This window comes from Dendropsophus ebraccatus, chromosome 1 (genome assembly GCF_027789765.1).
Source record: "Dendropsophus ebraccatus isolate aDenEbr1 chromosome 1, aDenEbr1.pat, whole genome shotgun sequence".
Classification (NCBI taxonomy): domain Eukaryota; kingdom Metazoa; phylum Chordata; class Amphibia; order Anura; family Hylidae; genus Dendropsophus; species Dendropsophus ebraccatus.
The window spans coordinates 214,316,082-214,333,932 of NC_091454.1; the positions used below are offsets into that span (position 1 = coordinate 214,316,082).

At 44.9% G+C, this 17,851-nt stretch overlaps 1 protein-coding gene across 2 annotated transcripts; it reads right to left on the minus strand.

The window, feature by feature from the left end:
- Nucleotides 1-13,322: 13,322 nt before the first annotated feature.
- Nucleotides 13,323-17,025, minus strand: LOC138769293 (RING finger protein 11-like). 2 transcript variants are annotated; one of them, XM_069947675.1, is made up of 3 exons: nucleotides 16,803-17,025; nucleotides 16,109-16,278; nucleotides 13,323-14,295 (listed from the first exon to the last, which is right to left on the minus strand). In XM_069947675.1, exons 1-3 carry the CDS (start codon nucleotides 16,899-16,901, stop codon nucleotides 14,124-14,126), a joined length of 441 nt encoding a protein of 146 aa, XP_069803776.1. In that variant the 5' UTR covers nucleotides 16,902-17,025; the 3' UTR covers nucleotides 13,323-14,123. The 2 variants fall into 2 exon arrangements, with proteins under 2 accessions (XP_069803776.1, XP_069803786.1); XM_069947685.1 differs by lacking the exon at nucleotides 16,803-17,025 and adding an exon at nucleotides 16,578-16,775.
- Between the last annotated feature and the right edge of the window lie 826 nt (nucleotides 17,026-17,851).

Here is a 17,851-nt window from a genome sequence, read left to right on the forward strand (position 1 = left end):
GCACACATACATATCAGGTTCTGTAAGAGAATAACACAAGGGGAAGGGGATGGGTCTGCCCTACTGTAATACTAATGGGGGCTTCTTGTATCTGTGGTAGGGGTCATTGTCAGTGAATGTGTGAAATGTTGAATGCCACTTGCAACTGACTCCCAAAGAGGCACTCTATATACCTAGCCTCTGGTGATCCAAACCACAGCAGGGTATGGGGTCTGTATTACTGTATTAGGGGTCTGAGTTTGAAATCTATTAGATGGGGGTCTTTATGACATGGGCTCTGTTCAGGATGTATAATACATTAGGAATCTGCCATTCTACAAGGGGTGTACATCTGCAGTGTGTGTTACATTTGGGGCCTATATTACATAGTTTGCTGTGTAGTCTGGGTCAGCAGAGCTATATCAGTATATGGTGGGCCGCTGATCACTGCAGAGACCCTGACGAATGTATATGAAAAGGTACTTCGAGGACTGTAGTCCCGCCCCCTGGGCATCAAACCACCTAATTAACATATTGATAAAATGGATTTACTGCTAGGGCCAATCACTGGAGGGCACAAGACTGCCCAGGCCACTGATTGGCTAAGGCAACAATGTCATTCAGTAGGGATGACAGCTACCCAACCGCCATATACTATAAAGAGCGCACATATGTCCATGCTGGAGAGATCCCAGGAACGTTGGTGTGACAGTCTGCAGATGCAGAACATTTATCAGACAGGCTGAGCTGCAGTGGTAGATCCACTGCTTTTCTGGACTGTCTAGTCTAAGCTTACTGTGTAGGTTGTGGCATTGTAGCTAGTAAGAAGACATCAATGTCTTCTATAGGTTTCATATGGCTGACCAGGGCCACATTTACCACTAGACACTGGAGGGCCACAGCCTAGGGTGGCACCATACCATGATGAGGTTCTGCATATGGGGTCTATAGTACATTAACCCTTTTTGGATCGGGCTAATTTTCATTTTTGCATTTTAGTTTTTTCCTCCTTGTGCTTAAAGGCCATAGCACTTGCATTTTTACACCTACAGACCCACATGAGCCCTAATTTTTTTGTCACTAATTGTACTTTGCAATGACAGGCTGAATTTTTGCATAAAATATGCTGCAAAACTAGAAAATAATTATATGCGCAGTGAAATTGAAAAAAAGAAAAAAAAAAACGGGGGGGGGGGGGGCCTTATATGGGTTTGTTTTTACGCCGTGTGTCCTATGGAAAAACGGACATGTTGTATATGTTTCTCAAGTTATTGCCATTACAACGATATATAACATGTATAACTTTATTTTATTTGATTGTAAAAAAATTCAAACCATTGTTAACATAAATATGTTCCTTAAAATCGCTCCCTTCCCAGGCTTATAGCGCTTTTATCCTTTGGTCTATGGGGCTGTGTCAGGTGTCATTTTTTGCGCCATGATGCGTTCTTTCTATCGGTACCTTGACTGCACATATACGACTTTTTGATCCCTTTTTATTACAATTTTTCTGGATTTGATGTGACCAAAAATGCGCAATTTTGCACTTTGGGATTTTTTGGCGCTTACACCGTTTACCGTGCGAGATCAGGAATGTGATTAATTAATAGTTCGGGCGATTACGCACACGGCGATACAAAACATGTTTATTTATTTTTATTTATAACATGGGAAAAGGGGGGTGATTCAAACTTATTAGGGGAGGGGGCTTTTTCTTAACACTTTTTTTTTTTTTTTTTTTTTTTAATACATATACTTCTAGTATATGCACACTGATCTCTCATAGAGATCTATGCTGTATAGGATATACAGGGGGCGATCCACGCCACTAGACACCAGGGAAGGCTTAAATAAAGTATTCAGATGCAGCTGTCAACTTTGACAGCTGCATCTGAATACTTAATTAGTGGGCACGGCGATTGGACCGTGCCCGCTAATAGCCCGGGCTACATGCATCACCCGGGACCCGCTCTGAACTCCTCCACCCGCACGAGGACGTTCCTCGTGCGGGAAGGGGTTAAAGGGAATGTGTCACCTAAATTTTCTTTCACCAATTGGAGTCAGATACTAAAACTTGTTCTTTTATTATAATCTGTGTCTATTTTCTGAATGTAATTTTTTTTTATTTAACTTTTTGTACATTGTTATGGAGGCTGCCATCTTGCCTGAGCTGTTCTTAACAGCATTTAGTGACATGCTTTACAGCAAGACTCATGGACATAGACAACAATAGACATACTGTCCCCTTGAGATGAATGTGAGACAGGTCAGTGTCAGGAGTCTGTATTACATTGGGGGTCTGTATTGCATATAGGTTGTTTGCATGACCTAGGCGTCTATTTGGGGAATATATTACATTGGAGGTCACTGGAGTCTATATTATATGGAGGTCTGTTTGTAGTCTAGATTACAATGGGGGGCTGTATCTATAGTCTGTTACATAGGGGTCTGTGTCTGCAGTCTGTTACATAGGGGGCTGTATCTATAGTCTGTTACATTGGGGCTGTATCTGCAGTCTGTTACATAGGGGGCTGTATCTGCAGTCTGTTACATAGGGGCCTGTATCTGCAGCCTGTTACATAGGGGTCTGTGTCTGCAGTCTGTTACATAGGCGTCTGTCTGCAGTCTGTTATATAGAGGTCTGTGTCTGCAGTCTGTTACATAGCAGTCTGTATCTGCAGCCTATTACATAGGGGCCTGTATCTGCAGTCTGTTACATAGGGGTCTGTGTCTGCAGTCTGTTACATAGGCGTCTGTCTGCAGTCTGTTACATAGGGGCCTGTATCTGCAGCCTGTTACATAGCAGTCTGTATCTGCAGCCTATTACATAGGGGCCTGTATCTGCAGTCTGTTACATAGGGGTCTGTGTCTGCAGTCTGTTACATAGGCGTCTGTCTGCAGTCTGTTACATAGAGGTCTGTGTCTGCAGTCTGTTACATAGCAGTCTGTATCTGCAGCCTATTACATAGGGGCCTGTATCTGCAGTCTGTTACATAGGGGTCTGTGTCTGCAGTCTGTTACATAGGCGTCTGTCTGCAGTCTGTTACATAGGGGCCTGTATCTGCAGCCTGTTACATAGCAGTCTGTATCTGCAGCCTATTACATAGGGGCCTGTATCTGCAGTCTGTTACATAGGGGTCTGTGTCTGCAGTCTGTTACATAGGCGTCTGTCTGCAGTCTGTTACATAGAGGTCTGTGTCTGCAGTCTGTTACATAGGGGGCTGTATCTGCAGCCTGTTACATAGGGGCCTGTATCTGCAGCCTGTTACATAGGGGCCTGTATCTGCAGCCTGTTACATAGGGGCCTGTATCTGCAGCCTGTTACATAGGGGCCTGTATCTGCAGCCTGTTACGTAGGGGTCTGTATCTGCAGCCTGTTACGTAGGGGTCTGTATCTGCAGCCTGTTACGTAGGGGTCTGTATCTGCAGCCTGTTACGTAGGGGTCTGTATCTGCAGCCTGTTACGTAGGGGTCTGTATCTGCAGTCTGTTACATAGGGGTCTGTATCTGCAGCCTGTTACATAGGGGCCTGTATCTGCAGCCTGTTACATAGGGGCCTGTATCTGCAGCCTGTTACATAGGGGCCTGTATCTGCAGTCTGTTACGTAGGGGTCTGTATCTGCTGTCTGTTACATAGGGGTCTGTATCTGCAGTCTGTTACATAGGGGCTGTATCTGCAGTCTGTTACGTAGGGGTCTGTATCTGCAGCCTGTTACATAGCAGTCTGTATCTGCAGTCTGTTACATAGGGGTCTATATCTGCTGTCTGTTACATTTGGGGGTCTGTATCTGCAGTCTCTCTGACAGGGTCTCTCTGAACCTATATAAAATTCTTTGCTGTGTAGTCTGTGTCACAGTCAGCAGAGCCATCTCATGACTATGGGGTTGGGTATATAATAAATGGACGTTGCATTATACTGCTTGGGGTCTGGATACGGCCCACACCGATACCTCTCTCTGGTCTCACAGGGAAATGGCTGTAACTCCGGAAAGACATGGCATGGAATGTACACAGTTTGCTCCTGTTCAGACCTGGAGGAAAACTTGTGAAATACACATCAGTCAATCCAAAACCTTCAATCTGGGGTCACTCAGGGTGGGAGTGTGTCATGTGACCAGTCACTGTGAACTAAAACCGCACCCTTCCTACAGCATAGGGCAGTTATTGCATAGGCCATTTATAGCATAGGGCAGTTATTACATAGGGCAGTTATTGCATAGGACATAGGGCAGTTAGAGAATAGGGCAGTTATTGCATAGGACATAGGGCAATTATTACATAGGGCAGTTAGAGAATAGGACATGGAGCAGTTATTACATAGGGCAGTTATTGCATAGGACATAGGGCAGTTAGAGAATAGGACATTGGGCACTTATTGCATAGGACATAAGGCAGTTATTACATGGGGTAGTTATAGCATAGGGCAGTTAGAGAATAGGACATATGGCAGTTATAGCATAGGACATAGAGCAGTTATAGCATAGGACATAGGGCAGTTATTACAAAGGGCAGTTAAACCATAGGGCAGTTATAGGATAGGACATAGGGCAGTTATAGCATATGACAGAGCAGTTATTACATAGGGCAGTTATAGCATAGGACATAGAGCAGTTATTGCATAGGGCAGTTTTAGCATAGGACATAGGGCAGTTATTACGTAGGGCAGTTATAGCATAGGACATAGTGCAGTTATTACATAGAGCATTTATAGCATAGGACATAGACCTGTTATTACATAGGGCAGCTATAGCATAGGACATAGAGCAGTTATTACATAGGGCAGTTATAGCATAGGACATAGGGCAGTTATTACATAGGGCAGTTATAGCATAGGACACAGGGCAGTTAGAGAATAGGACATAGGGCAGTTATAGCATAGGACATAGCGCAGTTATTACATAGGGCAGTTATTGCATAGGACATAGCGCAGTTATTACATAGGGCAGTTATGACATAGGGCAGTTATTGCATAGGACATAGGGCACTTATTGCATAGGATATAGGGCAGTTTTAGCATAGGACATAGGGCAGTTATTACGTAGGGCAGTTATAGCATAGAACATAGGGCAGTTATTGCATAGGACATAGTGCAGTTATTACATAGAGCATTTATAGCATAGGACATAGACCTGTTATTACATAGGGCAGCTATAGCATAGGACATAGAGCAGTTATTACATAGGGCAGTTATAGCATAGGACATAGGGCAGTTATTACATAGGGCAGTTATAGCATAGGACACAGGGCAGTTAGAGAATAGGACATAGGGCAGTTATAGCATAGGACATAGCGCAGTTATTACATAGGGCAGTTATTGCATAGGACATAGGGCACTTATTGCATAGGATATAGGGCAGTTATAGCATAGGACATAGAGCAGTTATTACATAGGGCAGTTATAGCATAGGACATAGAGCAGTTATTATATAGGACATAGAGCAGTTTTTACATAGGGCAGTTATAGCATAGGACATAGGGCAGTTAGAGAATAGGACATAGGGCACTTATAGCATAGGACACAGGGCAGTTAGAGAACAGGACATAGGGCAGTTATTGCAAAGGATATAGGGCAGTTATTACATAGGGCAGTTATAGCATAGGACATAGAGCAGTTATTACATAGGGCAGTTATTACATAGGGCAGTTATAGCATATGACATAGAGCAGTTATTGCATGGGGCAGTTATAGTATAGGACATAGGGCAGTTATTACATAGGGCAGTTATAGCGTAAGACAGCAGTTATTGCATAGGGAAGTTATTGCATAGGGCAGTTATAGCATAAGACAGGAGTTTTTGCATAGGGCAGTTATAGCATAGGACATAGAGCAGTTATTACATAGGGCAGTTATAGCATAAGACAGCAGTTATTGCATAGGGCAGTTATTACATAGGGCAGTTATAGCATAGGACATAGGGCAGTTATTACATAGGGCAGTTATAGCATAAGACAGAGCAGTTATTGAATAGGACATAGGGCAGTTATTACATAGGGCAGGTATAGCATAGGATATAGGGCAGTTATTACATGGGGCAGTTATAGTATAGGGCAGTTAGAGAATAGGACATAGGACAGTTATAGCATAGGACATAGAGCAGTTATTACACAGGGCAGTTATAGCATAGGACACAGGGCAGTTATTACATAGAGCAGTTATTACATGGGGTTGTTATAGCATAGAACATAGAGCAGTTTTACATAGGGCAGTTATAGCATAGGACAGTTATTACATAGGGCAGTTATAGCATAAGACAGAGCAGTTATTGAATAGGACTTAGGGCAGTTATAGCATAGGACATAGGGCAGTTATTACATAGGGCAGTTATAGCATAAGACAGAGCAGTTATTGAATAGGACATAGGGCAGTTATTACATAGGGCAGGTATAGCATAGGATATAGGGCAGTTATTACATGGGGCAGTTATAGTATAGGGCAGTTAGAGAATAGGACATAGGACAGTTATAGCATAGGACATAGAGCAGTTATTACACAGGGCAGTTATAGCATAGGACACAGGGCAGTTATTACATAGAGCAGTTATTACATGGGGTTGTTATAGCATAGAACATAGAGCAGTTTTACATAGGGCAGTTATAGCATAGGACAGTTATTACATAGGGCAGTTATAGCATAAGACAGAGCAGTTATTGAATAGGACTTAGGGCAGTTATAGCATAGGATATAGGGCAGTTATTACATAGGGCAGTTATAGCATAAGACAGCAGTTATTGCATAGGGCAGTTATAGCATAGGACATAGGGAAGTTAGAGAATTGGACATAGGCAGGGCTCCAGACTAAAAAATTTACCTGGGAGCCATTGGCTACTAACCTGAAAAATTTAGGCGCCAAATAGAATATTTGGTCGCCAACATTTTAAACCATGTAAAATTAATGTTATGTTAAATGGGACTTACTGTGTGCAGAGGCCACAGCAGCCTCCTCCTCCTTTAGATCCTTTCTTTTCTTAGTTTGAAAACGTTCAACATGGAAACTTGCAACTTGACAACCATATACAGTCTGACTCAGTACTTCAGCTTCACTTGGCTAGCCTTTTAATGAGGCTTACTCTTCTGAACTTGAACTTAAAGGGAACCTGTCGACCCCCGTGCCGGGGTGACAGGCTCCCAACCCCCCGTTAGAGCCCCCTATACTCACCTCATCGCGCCGGGTCCCGCTTCTGAAGATGGCCGGGTCACGGAGATCTCAGCCGCTGCAGCCCGGCGTGCGCTGAGAGATGAGTCCAACGCTCATAGAGAATGATGGGAGAGTCCATCGCTCCGTCATTCTCTATGAGCGTTGGACTCATCTCTCAGTGTGCGCGTCGGGCTGCAGCGGCTGAGATCTCCGTGACCCGGCCATCTTCAGAAGCGGGACCCGGCGCGATGAGGTGAGTATAGGGGGCTCTAACGGGGGGTTGGGAGCCTGTCACCCCGTCACCGGGGGTGACAGGTTCCCTTTAAAAGCTTGCAACAGTCTATACATACTGAGCTAGACTTATGACTGCAGCCATAGTGACCCCCCACAAGATGTGTATATAGATAGATATATCTCTCACCTAGTGACTAATGCAAGTGACCCCCTACAATACAGACACCTGAGGGGCCCTGATAATAATAATTGTGCATATATCTATCTCCCAGTGTCTGCAGCCAGTTTGCCCTACACTTATAGATGGCCCCCTCCCCTTATAGATGACCCCCTCTACCCCCATTATAGATGCCCCCTCTCCCCCCCATTATAGATGCCCCCTCATAGATACCCCCTCCCCTTATAGATGACCCCCTCTACCCCCATTATAGATGCCCCCTCTCCCCCCCATTATAGATGCCCGCTCCTCCCCCCCATTATAGATGCCCCCTCCTCCCCCCATTATAGATGCCCCCTCCTCCCCCCCATTATAGATGCCCCCTCCTCCCCCCCATTATAGATGCCCCCTCTTCTCCCCCCCTTATAGATACCCCCTCCCCTTATAGATGGCCCCCTCTCCCCCCATTATAGATGCCCCCCCTTCTCTTCCCCCCCATTATAGATGCCCCCCCCCCCTTTCCTCTATGCTAAGCAGTATTTAAAAAAAATAAACACACAAACTCACCTGACAACCCGCTCCCCCGGCGATCCTCTTCTTCTTCAGGCGCTGTCCCCGGCTGATGCGCGGCTGCCGGGGGTGTCCCGTCCTATCCCCGGCAGCACGGCGCATCAGTGAGCTCCCTGTACGCCGGGGCTGTGACTTCTGACACAGGAAGCGTCTCTGACGTGCACTTCCTGTGCCGGAAGTCAGGGCCCCAGGCAGCTCACTGATGCACCGCGCTGCCGGGGATAGGATGGGACACCCCCGGCAGCCGCGCATCAGCCGGGGATACTTAAAGAGACAGCGCGCCGCCGCCGGGGCCAGTCGCAAATGGCGCCCAGATTAATAAATCTGGGCGCCATTTGCAAAATGTCAGTCGCATTGGCGACCATTTTGGTCGCCATCTGGAGCCCTGATAGGGCAGTTATAGCATAGGACATAGGGAAGTTAGAGAATAGGACATAGGGCAGTTATAGCATAGGGCAGTTATTACATAGGGCAGTTATAGCATATTACATAGGGCAGTTATAGCATAAAACAGGGCAGTTATAGCATAGGACATAGAGCAGTTATTACATAGGGCAGTTAGAGAATAGGACATAGGGCAGTTATAGCATAGGAAACAGGGCAGTTAGAGAATAGGACATAGGGCAGTTATTACATAGGGCAGTTATAGCATATTACATAGGGCAGTTATAGCATAGGACATAGAGCAGTTATTACATAGGGCAGTTATAGCATAGGACATAGGGCAGTTAGAGAATAGGACATAGGGCAGTTATAGCATAGGAAACAGGGCAGTTAGAGAATAGGACATAGGGCAGTTATTGCATAAAATATAGGGCAGTTATTACATAGGGCAGTTATAGCATATGACATAGAGCAGTTATAGCATAGGACATAGGGCAGTTATTACATAGAGCAGTTATTGCATAGGACATAGGGCAGTTATTACATAGGGCAGTTATAGCATAGGACATAGGGCAGTTATTACATAGGGCAGTTATAGCATAGGACATAGGGCAGTTATTATATAGGGCAGTTATAGCATAGAACATAGGGCAGTTATAGCATAGGACATATGGCAGTTATAGCATATGACATAGAGCAGTTATTACATAGGACATAGGGCAGTTATTACATAGGGCAGTTATAGCATAAGACATAGGGCAGTTAGAGAATAGGACATAGGGCAGTTATAGCATAAGACAGCAGTTATTGCATAGGGCAGTTATTACATAGGGCAGTTATAGCATAGGACATAGAACAGTTATTACATAGGGCAGTTATAGCATAGGACATAGGGCAGTTAGAGAATAGGACATAGGGCAGTTATAGCATAGGACACAGGGCAGTTAGAGAATAGGACATAGAGCAGTTATTACATAGGGCAGTTATAGCATAGGACATAAGGCAGTTATAGTATAGGGCAGTTATAGCATAGGACACAGGGCAGTTAGAGAATAGGACATAGGGCAGTTATAGCATAGGACATAGAGCAGTTATTACATAGGGCAGTTATAGCATAGGACATAGAGCAGTTATTACATGGGGTAGTTATAGCATAGAACATAGGACAGTTTTTACATAGGGCAGTTATAGCATAGGACATAGGGCAGTTATTACATAGGACACAGGGCAGTTATTACATAGGGCAGTTATAACATAAGACATAGAGCAGTTATTGCATAGGACATAGGGCAGTTATAGCATAAGACAGAGCAGTTATTGAATAGGACATAGGGCAGTTATTACATAGGGCAGTTAGAGAATAGGACATAGGGCAGTTATTGCATGGGATATAGGGCAGCTATTGCATAGGGCACAAGGGACAAAACCCAAGACTGTGACTTCGGAAGCGATGGAGAGGACCGATTTTTACTCAGATTCAAATAAAATTTTTGCCCTGTGATAAAAGAAACAATGAGTACAAGAAAGACAACACGTCGCCATAGTGCAAGGCGCAGACGCACAGTTTATTGTATGTCACCTGGGTACATGTGTCGCAACAAATGGTGGATACACAAGGTGGTGTTGAGAGCTAATGGCAGTGGTTAAAGGGGTTCTCCAGGCTGAAAAAAACATGGCTGCGTCTTTCCAGAAACAGTTTCCCCTCCTGTCCTCAGTTTGGGTGTGGTACTTCAGCTCAGTTCCATTGAAGTGAATGGAGCAGCTGTAATACCACACACAAACTGAGGGCAAGGAGTGGCGCTGATTCTGGAATAAAACTTTACTTACACCTGTGTGCTCAATTCTGCACATCATAAACTTTGGCAAAACTACAAATTCCAGCAAGCCCCAACAGAACATGCTGGGAGTTGTACAGTCATGGCCAAAAGTTTTGAGAATGATACAAATATTAATTTTTACAAAGTCTGATTTAGTTTTTAAAATGGCAATTTGCATATACGCCAGAATGTTATAAAGAGTGATCAGCTTAACAGCAATTACTAACAAAGTCAATATTTACCTAGAAAATGAACTTTATCCCCCAAAACACAATTTCAACATCATTGCAGCCCTGCCTTAAACGGACCAGCTAACATCGTTTCAGTGATTGCTCCATTAACACAGGTGTGGGTGTTGATGAGGACAGGGCTGGAGATCAATCTGTCATGATTAAGTAAGAATGACACCACTGGACACTTTAAAAGGAGGCTGGTGCTTGGCATCATTGTTTCTCTTCTGTTAACCATGGTTATCTCTAAAGAAACACGTGCAGTCATCATTGCACTGCACAAAAATGGCCTAACAGGGAAGAGTATCGCAGCTAGAAAGATTGCACCTCAGTCAACAATCTATCGTATCATCAAGAACTTCAAGGAAAAAGGCTCCAGGGTGCCCAAGAAAGACCAGCAAGCGCCAGGACCATCTCTTTGGGTCCTATTCCACGGGCCGAGAAGGGCCCGATCAACGATGTAAACGAGTGGCGATCTGCTGGATCGCCGCTCATTTACTGGGCCTATTCCACGGCCCAATGATCGTTGAGCAAGGTCCGATGTCCTTGCAGCATCATACATTACCTGTCAGGTCTTCTTCTCTGCACTGTCTTCATGCCCGGGTCCCGCGCGCTCTATCTTTTGAATGGCCGGTCAGCTGACAGGCCACACTCAGCCAATCACAGGCCGCGGCGGTCCCGGCCTGTGATTGGCTGAGCGCTCCGTCAGCTGACCGGCCATTCGGAAGATAGAGCGCGTGGGACCCGGGGATGAAGACAGCGCAGAGAAGAAGACCTGACAGGTAATGTATGATGCTGCGCTTCTGAAATCGTATTCAACCGTAATTCAAATCGTATTCAACCGTAACGATGCGCGGTGGGGGAACGATGATTTTAGGTCTGGCCCTAAATGAACGATCAGCCGATGACACGATCATCGGCTGATCGTTCTCTCTATTTCACCGAACGATTATCGTTACTGTGGAATAGGGCCCTTTAAAGTGTTTCAGCTGCGGGATCGGGCTACCAGCAGTGCAGAGCTTGCTCAGGAATGGCAGCAGGCAGGTGTGAGGGCATCTGCATGCACTGTGAGGCGGAGACTCTTGGAGCAAGGCCTGGTCTCAAGGAGGGCAGCAAAGAAGCCACTTCTCTCCAGAAAAAACATCAGGGACAGACTGATATTCTGCAAAAAGGTACAAGGAGTGGACTGCTGAGGACTGGGGGAAAGTCATTTTCTCTGATGAGTCCCCTTTCCGATTGTTTGGGACATCTGGAAAACAGCTTATTGGGAGAAGACGAGGTGAGCGCTACCACCAGTCTTGTCTCATGCCAACTGTAAAGCATCCTGAAACCATTCATGTGGGGGGTTGCCTCTCAGCCAAGGGAATCGGCTCTCCCACAGTCTTACCTAAAAACACATCCATGAATAAAGAATGGTACCAGATGTCCTCCAAGAACAACTTCTCCCAACCGTCCAAGAGCAGTTTGGCGATCAACAATGCCTTTTCCGGCATGATGGAGCACCTTGCCATAAAGCAAAGGTGATAACTAAATGGCTCAGGGAACAAAACATAGAGATTTTGGCTCCATGGCCTGGAAACTCCCCAGATCTTAATCCCATTGAGAACTTGTGGTCAATCATCAAGAGACGGGTGGACAAACAAAAACCAACAAATTCTGACAAAATGCAGTTACACAATCCAAGCTTGCTGTCAATCCTGCACATGGTAATAGCTAAGCCCCGCCCACTTCCTGTGTTTTGTCTTGGTCTCCGTTACTAAGGACAGACTAAACCTAGGACAGCAGAATGCAGGAAAGGGAGAATTTCGAGTGTACCTGTTTTGATGGCCCGCTGCCGGATCACAAGGATCTCTATGGCGATGAACGCGCATAAAACTGTAATGCATGCGATACCCCACACACAAACACTGGATCAGCATGGGGGTTGTCGCCATGGAGACCCAAACTCCCACCGGAGTAGTGGAATTCAAACAGGATCTGGCAGCGGGTCGTCATCACAGATAAGCTTTAAGGAGACGTTGTTAGCAAATGAAGTGATTTACAAGTATGGTATGAACATGGATCAGTACAGGATAAGTAATGTAATGTATGTGCACAGTGACCCCACCAGCAGAATAGTGAGTGCAGCTCTGGAGTATAATACAGGGTGTAACTCAGGATCAGTACAGGATAAGTAATGTAATGAATGTACACAGTGACCCCACCAGCAGAATAGTGAGTGCAGCTCGGGAGTATAAAACAGGATGTAACTCAGGATCAGTACAGGATCAGTAATGTATGTACACAGTGACCCTACCAGCAGAATAGTGAGTGCAGCTCTGGAGTATAATACAGGATGTAACTCAGGATCAGTAATGTAATGTATGTACACAGTGACCCCACCAGCAGAATAGAGAGTGCAGCTCTGGAGTATAATACAGGATGTAACCCAGGATCAGTAATGTAATGTATGTACACAGTGACCCCACCAGCAGAATAGAGAGTGCAGCTCTGGAGTATAATACAGGATGTAACCCAGGATCAGTAATGTATGTAGACAGTGACCCCACCAGCAGAATAGAGAGTGCAGCTCTGGAGTATAATACAGGATGTAACTCAGGATCAGTAATGTATGTAGACAGTGACCCCACCAGCAGAATAGAGAGTGCAGCTCTGGAGTATAATACAGGATGTAACTCAGGATCAGTACAGAATAAGTAATGTAATGTACGTACACAGTGACCCCACCAGCAGAATAGTGAGTGCAGCTCTGGAGTATAATACAGGATGTAACTCAGGATGTGGTACAATGGCTGATGAAGCTTGGCACTTCGTAGACCCACTAGCTCAGCTTTATTAGGGTACATAACAAGCGACACAATTAAACAGCACTCCCCTACTCCAACAAGAAATTAGCTTATGGCAGATTTTCCATTCAGATACCTGGGAAAGCTGGGTGACCTCTCCTATCCGGTATAATGAGAGTCATACTAGGGTCATTTGGTATATGCCCAACCCTGGTCTTCTTACACAGCTCACTACTCTATCACTATAAAACAAGGCAGACTTGCAGCTCAGGGCTCTGGGAAAGCTGGGCGACTACCCATGTGGGGACTAAGCTTGAGGGATTTTTTTTTTTGCTGTGGAAAAAATGGGAGGAGTAAAGTGCTCTTGGTGACAGGTGCCCTTTAAATGTCTGAACCCTAAACACTGCCCTCCCTGTGATGTGCGAGAGTCATGCCACCACCTCGTACTCTGCAGGACTCTCACACAGGCTATTTGGTGTCAGTATGAAGACCACAATGTCCCCTCTGAGGGTGGAAGATGAATACAATCACTGCAAGATGAGGGTCCTCCAGACCGCGGCGCCTGGGGAGATGAGTCCCCAGATACATGACGTCTCCTCACCCTCTATGCAGAGAGGGAAGGATCCTCGGCTCAGTCTGCTCACATTCCAGTTATTACAGTCAATGCAGGCGGGAAGCCCCAGTCTCCGCCATCCCGTCCCCACTCAAGAAGCAGCAACGTCCCACTGGATGGCCGGAGCACTAAGCATAACTTTAATGCACAGACCATGGGGGCCCGTGATTTGTTCTGCGGTTATCATGACATCATACATCGGCGTGATGTCATCTGTTCAGCTGGTCTCATAGGAGGAGAGCAGAGCAGCGTCCACCGGCTCCATGCAGGACGGACACGTGAATGACCGCATCAGCCAGTTATCTATACACTCCATGTGGTAGACGTGCATACAAGGCAGGAAGCGGACCGGATCCCCACTGACGAAATCCATCATACAGATCACACACCTGCAGAAACAAACAGCACCGGCCCCAGACATTACAACTACCTGTATACAGGGGACAGTATTATAGTAGTTATATTCCTGTATATAGGAGCAGTATTATAGTAGTTATATTCCTGTATATAGGGGGTAGTATTATAGTAGTTATATTCTTGTACATAGGAGCAGTATTATAGTAGTTATATTCTTGTACATAGGAGCAGTATTATAGTAGTTATATTCCTGTATATAGGGGGCAGTATTATAGTAGTTATATTCTTGTATATAGGAGGCAGTATTATAGTAGTTATATTCTTGTATATAGGGGCAGTATTATAGTATTTATATTCCTGTATATAGGAGCAGTATTATAGTAGTTATATTCTTGTATATAGGAGCAGTATTATAGTAGTTATATTCCTGTATATAGGAGCAGTATTATAGTAGTTATATTCTTGTATATAGGGGCAGTATTATAGTAGTTATATTCTTGTATATAGGAGCAGTATTATAGTAGTTATATTCCTGTATATAGGAGCAGTATTATAGTAGTTATATTCTTGTATATAGGAGCAGTGTTATAGTAGTTATATTCCTGTATATAGGAGAAGTATTATAGGTGCACCTGGTCGACAAAGGGGGTGTGTCCCCGAAACGGCCGTTCCAGGACGCTTATGCACCTAATCCCTTCCCATCCCCGCTTACCGTGGACCTAATAAAGTCATAAAGCTGCAAATTACGGGTGAGTGCTACTGCTACTTCACACTTCTTCCACAATACTATTATAGTAGTTATATTCTTGTATATAGGAGCAGTATTATAGTAGTTATATTCTTGTATGTAGGAGCAGTATTATAGCAGTTATATTCTTGTATATAGGAGCAGTATTATAGTAGTTATAGTCTTGTATATAGGAGCAGTATTATAGTAGTTATATTCTTGTATATAGGAGCAGTATTATAGTAGTTATATTCTTGTATATAGGAGCAGTATTATAGTAGTTATATTCCTGTATATAGGGGACAGTATTATAGTAGTTATATTCCTGTATATAGGGGACAGTATTGTAGTAGTTATATTCTTGTATATAGGAGCAGTATTGTAGTAGTTATATTCTTGTATATAGGAGCAGTATTATAGTAGTTATATTCTTGTATATAGGAGCAGTATTATAGTAGTTATATTCTTGTATATAGGAGCAGTATTATAGTAGTTATATTCTTGTATATAGGAGCAGTATTATAGTAGTTATATTCTTGTATATAGGAGGCAGTATTATAGTAGGTATATTCCTGTATATAGGAGCAGTATTATAGTAGTTATATTCTTGTATATAGGAGCAGTATTATAGTAGTTATATCCCTGTATATAGGAGCAGTATTATAGTAGTTATATTCTTGTATATAGGAGCAGTATTATAGTAGTTATATTCTTGTATATAGGAGGCAGTATTATAGTAGTTATACGTAATATAGAAAGAGACGGGGCACTCACCGCAATGAAGTTTTCTCTTTATTTCATACGTGGTGTGCAGCTAGGGAGGGAAAGTACGCGTCCCCCATACCACCCATCCTCCCTTTCTAGCTGCACACCAAGTATGAAATAAAGAGAAAACTTCATTGCGGTGAGTTCCCGTCTCTTTCTATATTACATATATTAGACTGTTGTGCTGTTTAAGGTGGCACCCTGCGAAGTGTCAGTGGATTTTCCGAATTAGTGCATTCTGTTATTGTGGTGCCGACTTACCTCTACTGTTGTTTATTATAGTAGTTATATTCTTGCATATGGGGGGCAGCATTATGGTATGTAATATAGCAGTACAGTATAACATCACTCACTCTTTTGGTTTCTTCTCGGAGGGTTCGGACCCTGGGTCATATCGGCCTTTCGGTAGGTGCTGTATAAGGCCGATCCTCTGGGCGATCCATACCTGTTCCTCTTCGGTCAGCTGTGTAGCAAGGCGGGTCTGGCTGGGTGTGGGGTGATATACAGGAACCGACTCCCGCTCCTGAAAATATATAAAAAGTCAAGGGTGATAGGGTTGATAGAATTAAAGTGAATGTACCATAAGGCCCGGGCTGAAGCACTGGAGGCAGGCCGACCCACCCCTAGTGGGAGGAAGCCGCCGCCTCTCTATGATATGGCTCCAGTGATTCTAATCGTCCCGCCTCCAGTGCTTCAGACCGAGCCTTATAGTACATCACTTTAAGCTTAGATTTGTGTGGCTATTTTCCATGACCAAGCCTCCAATACTATCTATAGACCCCTCTAAATAAATACAACTTAGTGCTGTATATCAGAACTCACCATGCTAGTGTATTGTTCCCTAAGACTGACAGCTGCATCTGATGACATCAGACCCTGATGACGTCACACTGCAGTACACTGACATCACACACTATGGGGAGTGGAGCCACACACAGGCAGCTGTAGGCTTATAAGAGAGCAGACATAGCCCCATGACACCTATAGGCAGCCACATCCTTCCATACAGTGACTACGTTATATGATGATGATGGAGGAGGCGATCACCTGGTATGGAGGTGGGGGCTCCCCGGGCAGACTAGCCCCATCTGAATCGTTGAGCAGGGAGAGATCATCTGCAGTCTGTGATGACAGGCAGTTCCCCATCCCCCTATCCCGGGGCTCCCGTTGCCCCGGGACTCCAGCTCCGAGCTGTTTACTCCCCTCCTGACGTCCGGGAAGTCTGTTTTTGCGTTGAAACTACAACACCCGGCATCCACCGCGGTACGCGTTGTGGTGACGTCAGCGCTCAGCGCCGTTCCAAACGCTTGATTGGGTTTGTGGTGTCACGTGGTGCACTGGCTGCAACAATCCTACATTATCTTTGTGTTGATATATTGAATATTACTTCATCCCTTCAGTTTTTTTTTTCTTCGTCCTGCGGCACTGCAGCAGTTCTGCAACTACAATGTGTGGAAGTCCAAGTGGTCAGGGCATGCTGGGAGTTGTAGTTTCACAACTGGTGGAGTGCCTCAAGTGCAGACTGCATTGTAGCAGGGATGGGGAAACATTTGGCTTTCCAGCTGTTGGAAAACTACAACTCCCATCATGCCTGGACAGCCAAAGGCAAAGAGTAGGCCAACTTCTATGTGGGGGTACATAGGTGGGCCTAATACTATATTGAAGCACAGAAAAGGCCTGACTAATGTATTGTGGCACAGAGAGGTCTAGGACTCCGTGCACATGGAGCAAAACTGGAGGAATCCCGCCAGCCTCCCTGTCCTCCTCTCGCCTTCTCTCTCCCTGTCTCTCCGCGCTGAAGAATGAACATGGAGACAGAGAGGGGCCATAACTACTATATGAGGGCACAGAGGGGACCTATCTGCTACATGGAGATAGAGAGGGGCAATAACTACTACATGAGGGTACAGAGGGGGCCTATTATTTATATAGGGGCCTATATTGGCCGATCTACTATATGTGAAAGCACACGGGGGGGGGGGGGGGGTATCTACTACATAGGGGCATGGAGGAGCCCTAACTACTATATAGAGGCAAGTAGGGGGACTATCCACTGTATAAGGCACAGAAGGGCCTAGGTACTATATGTGGACACA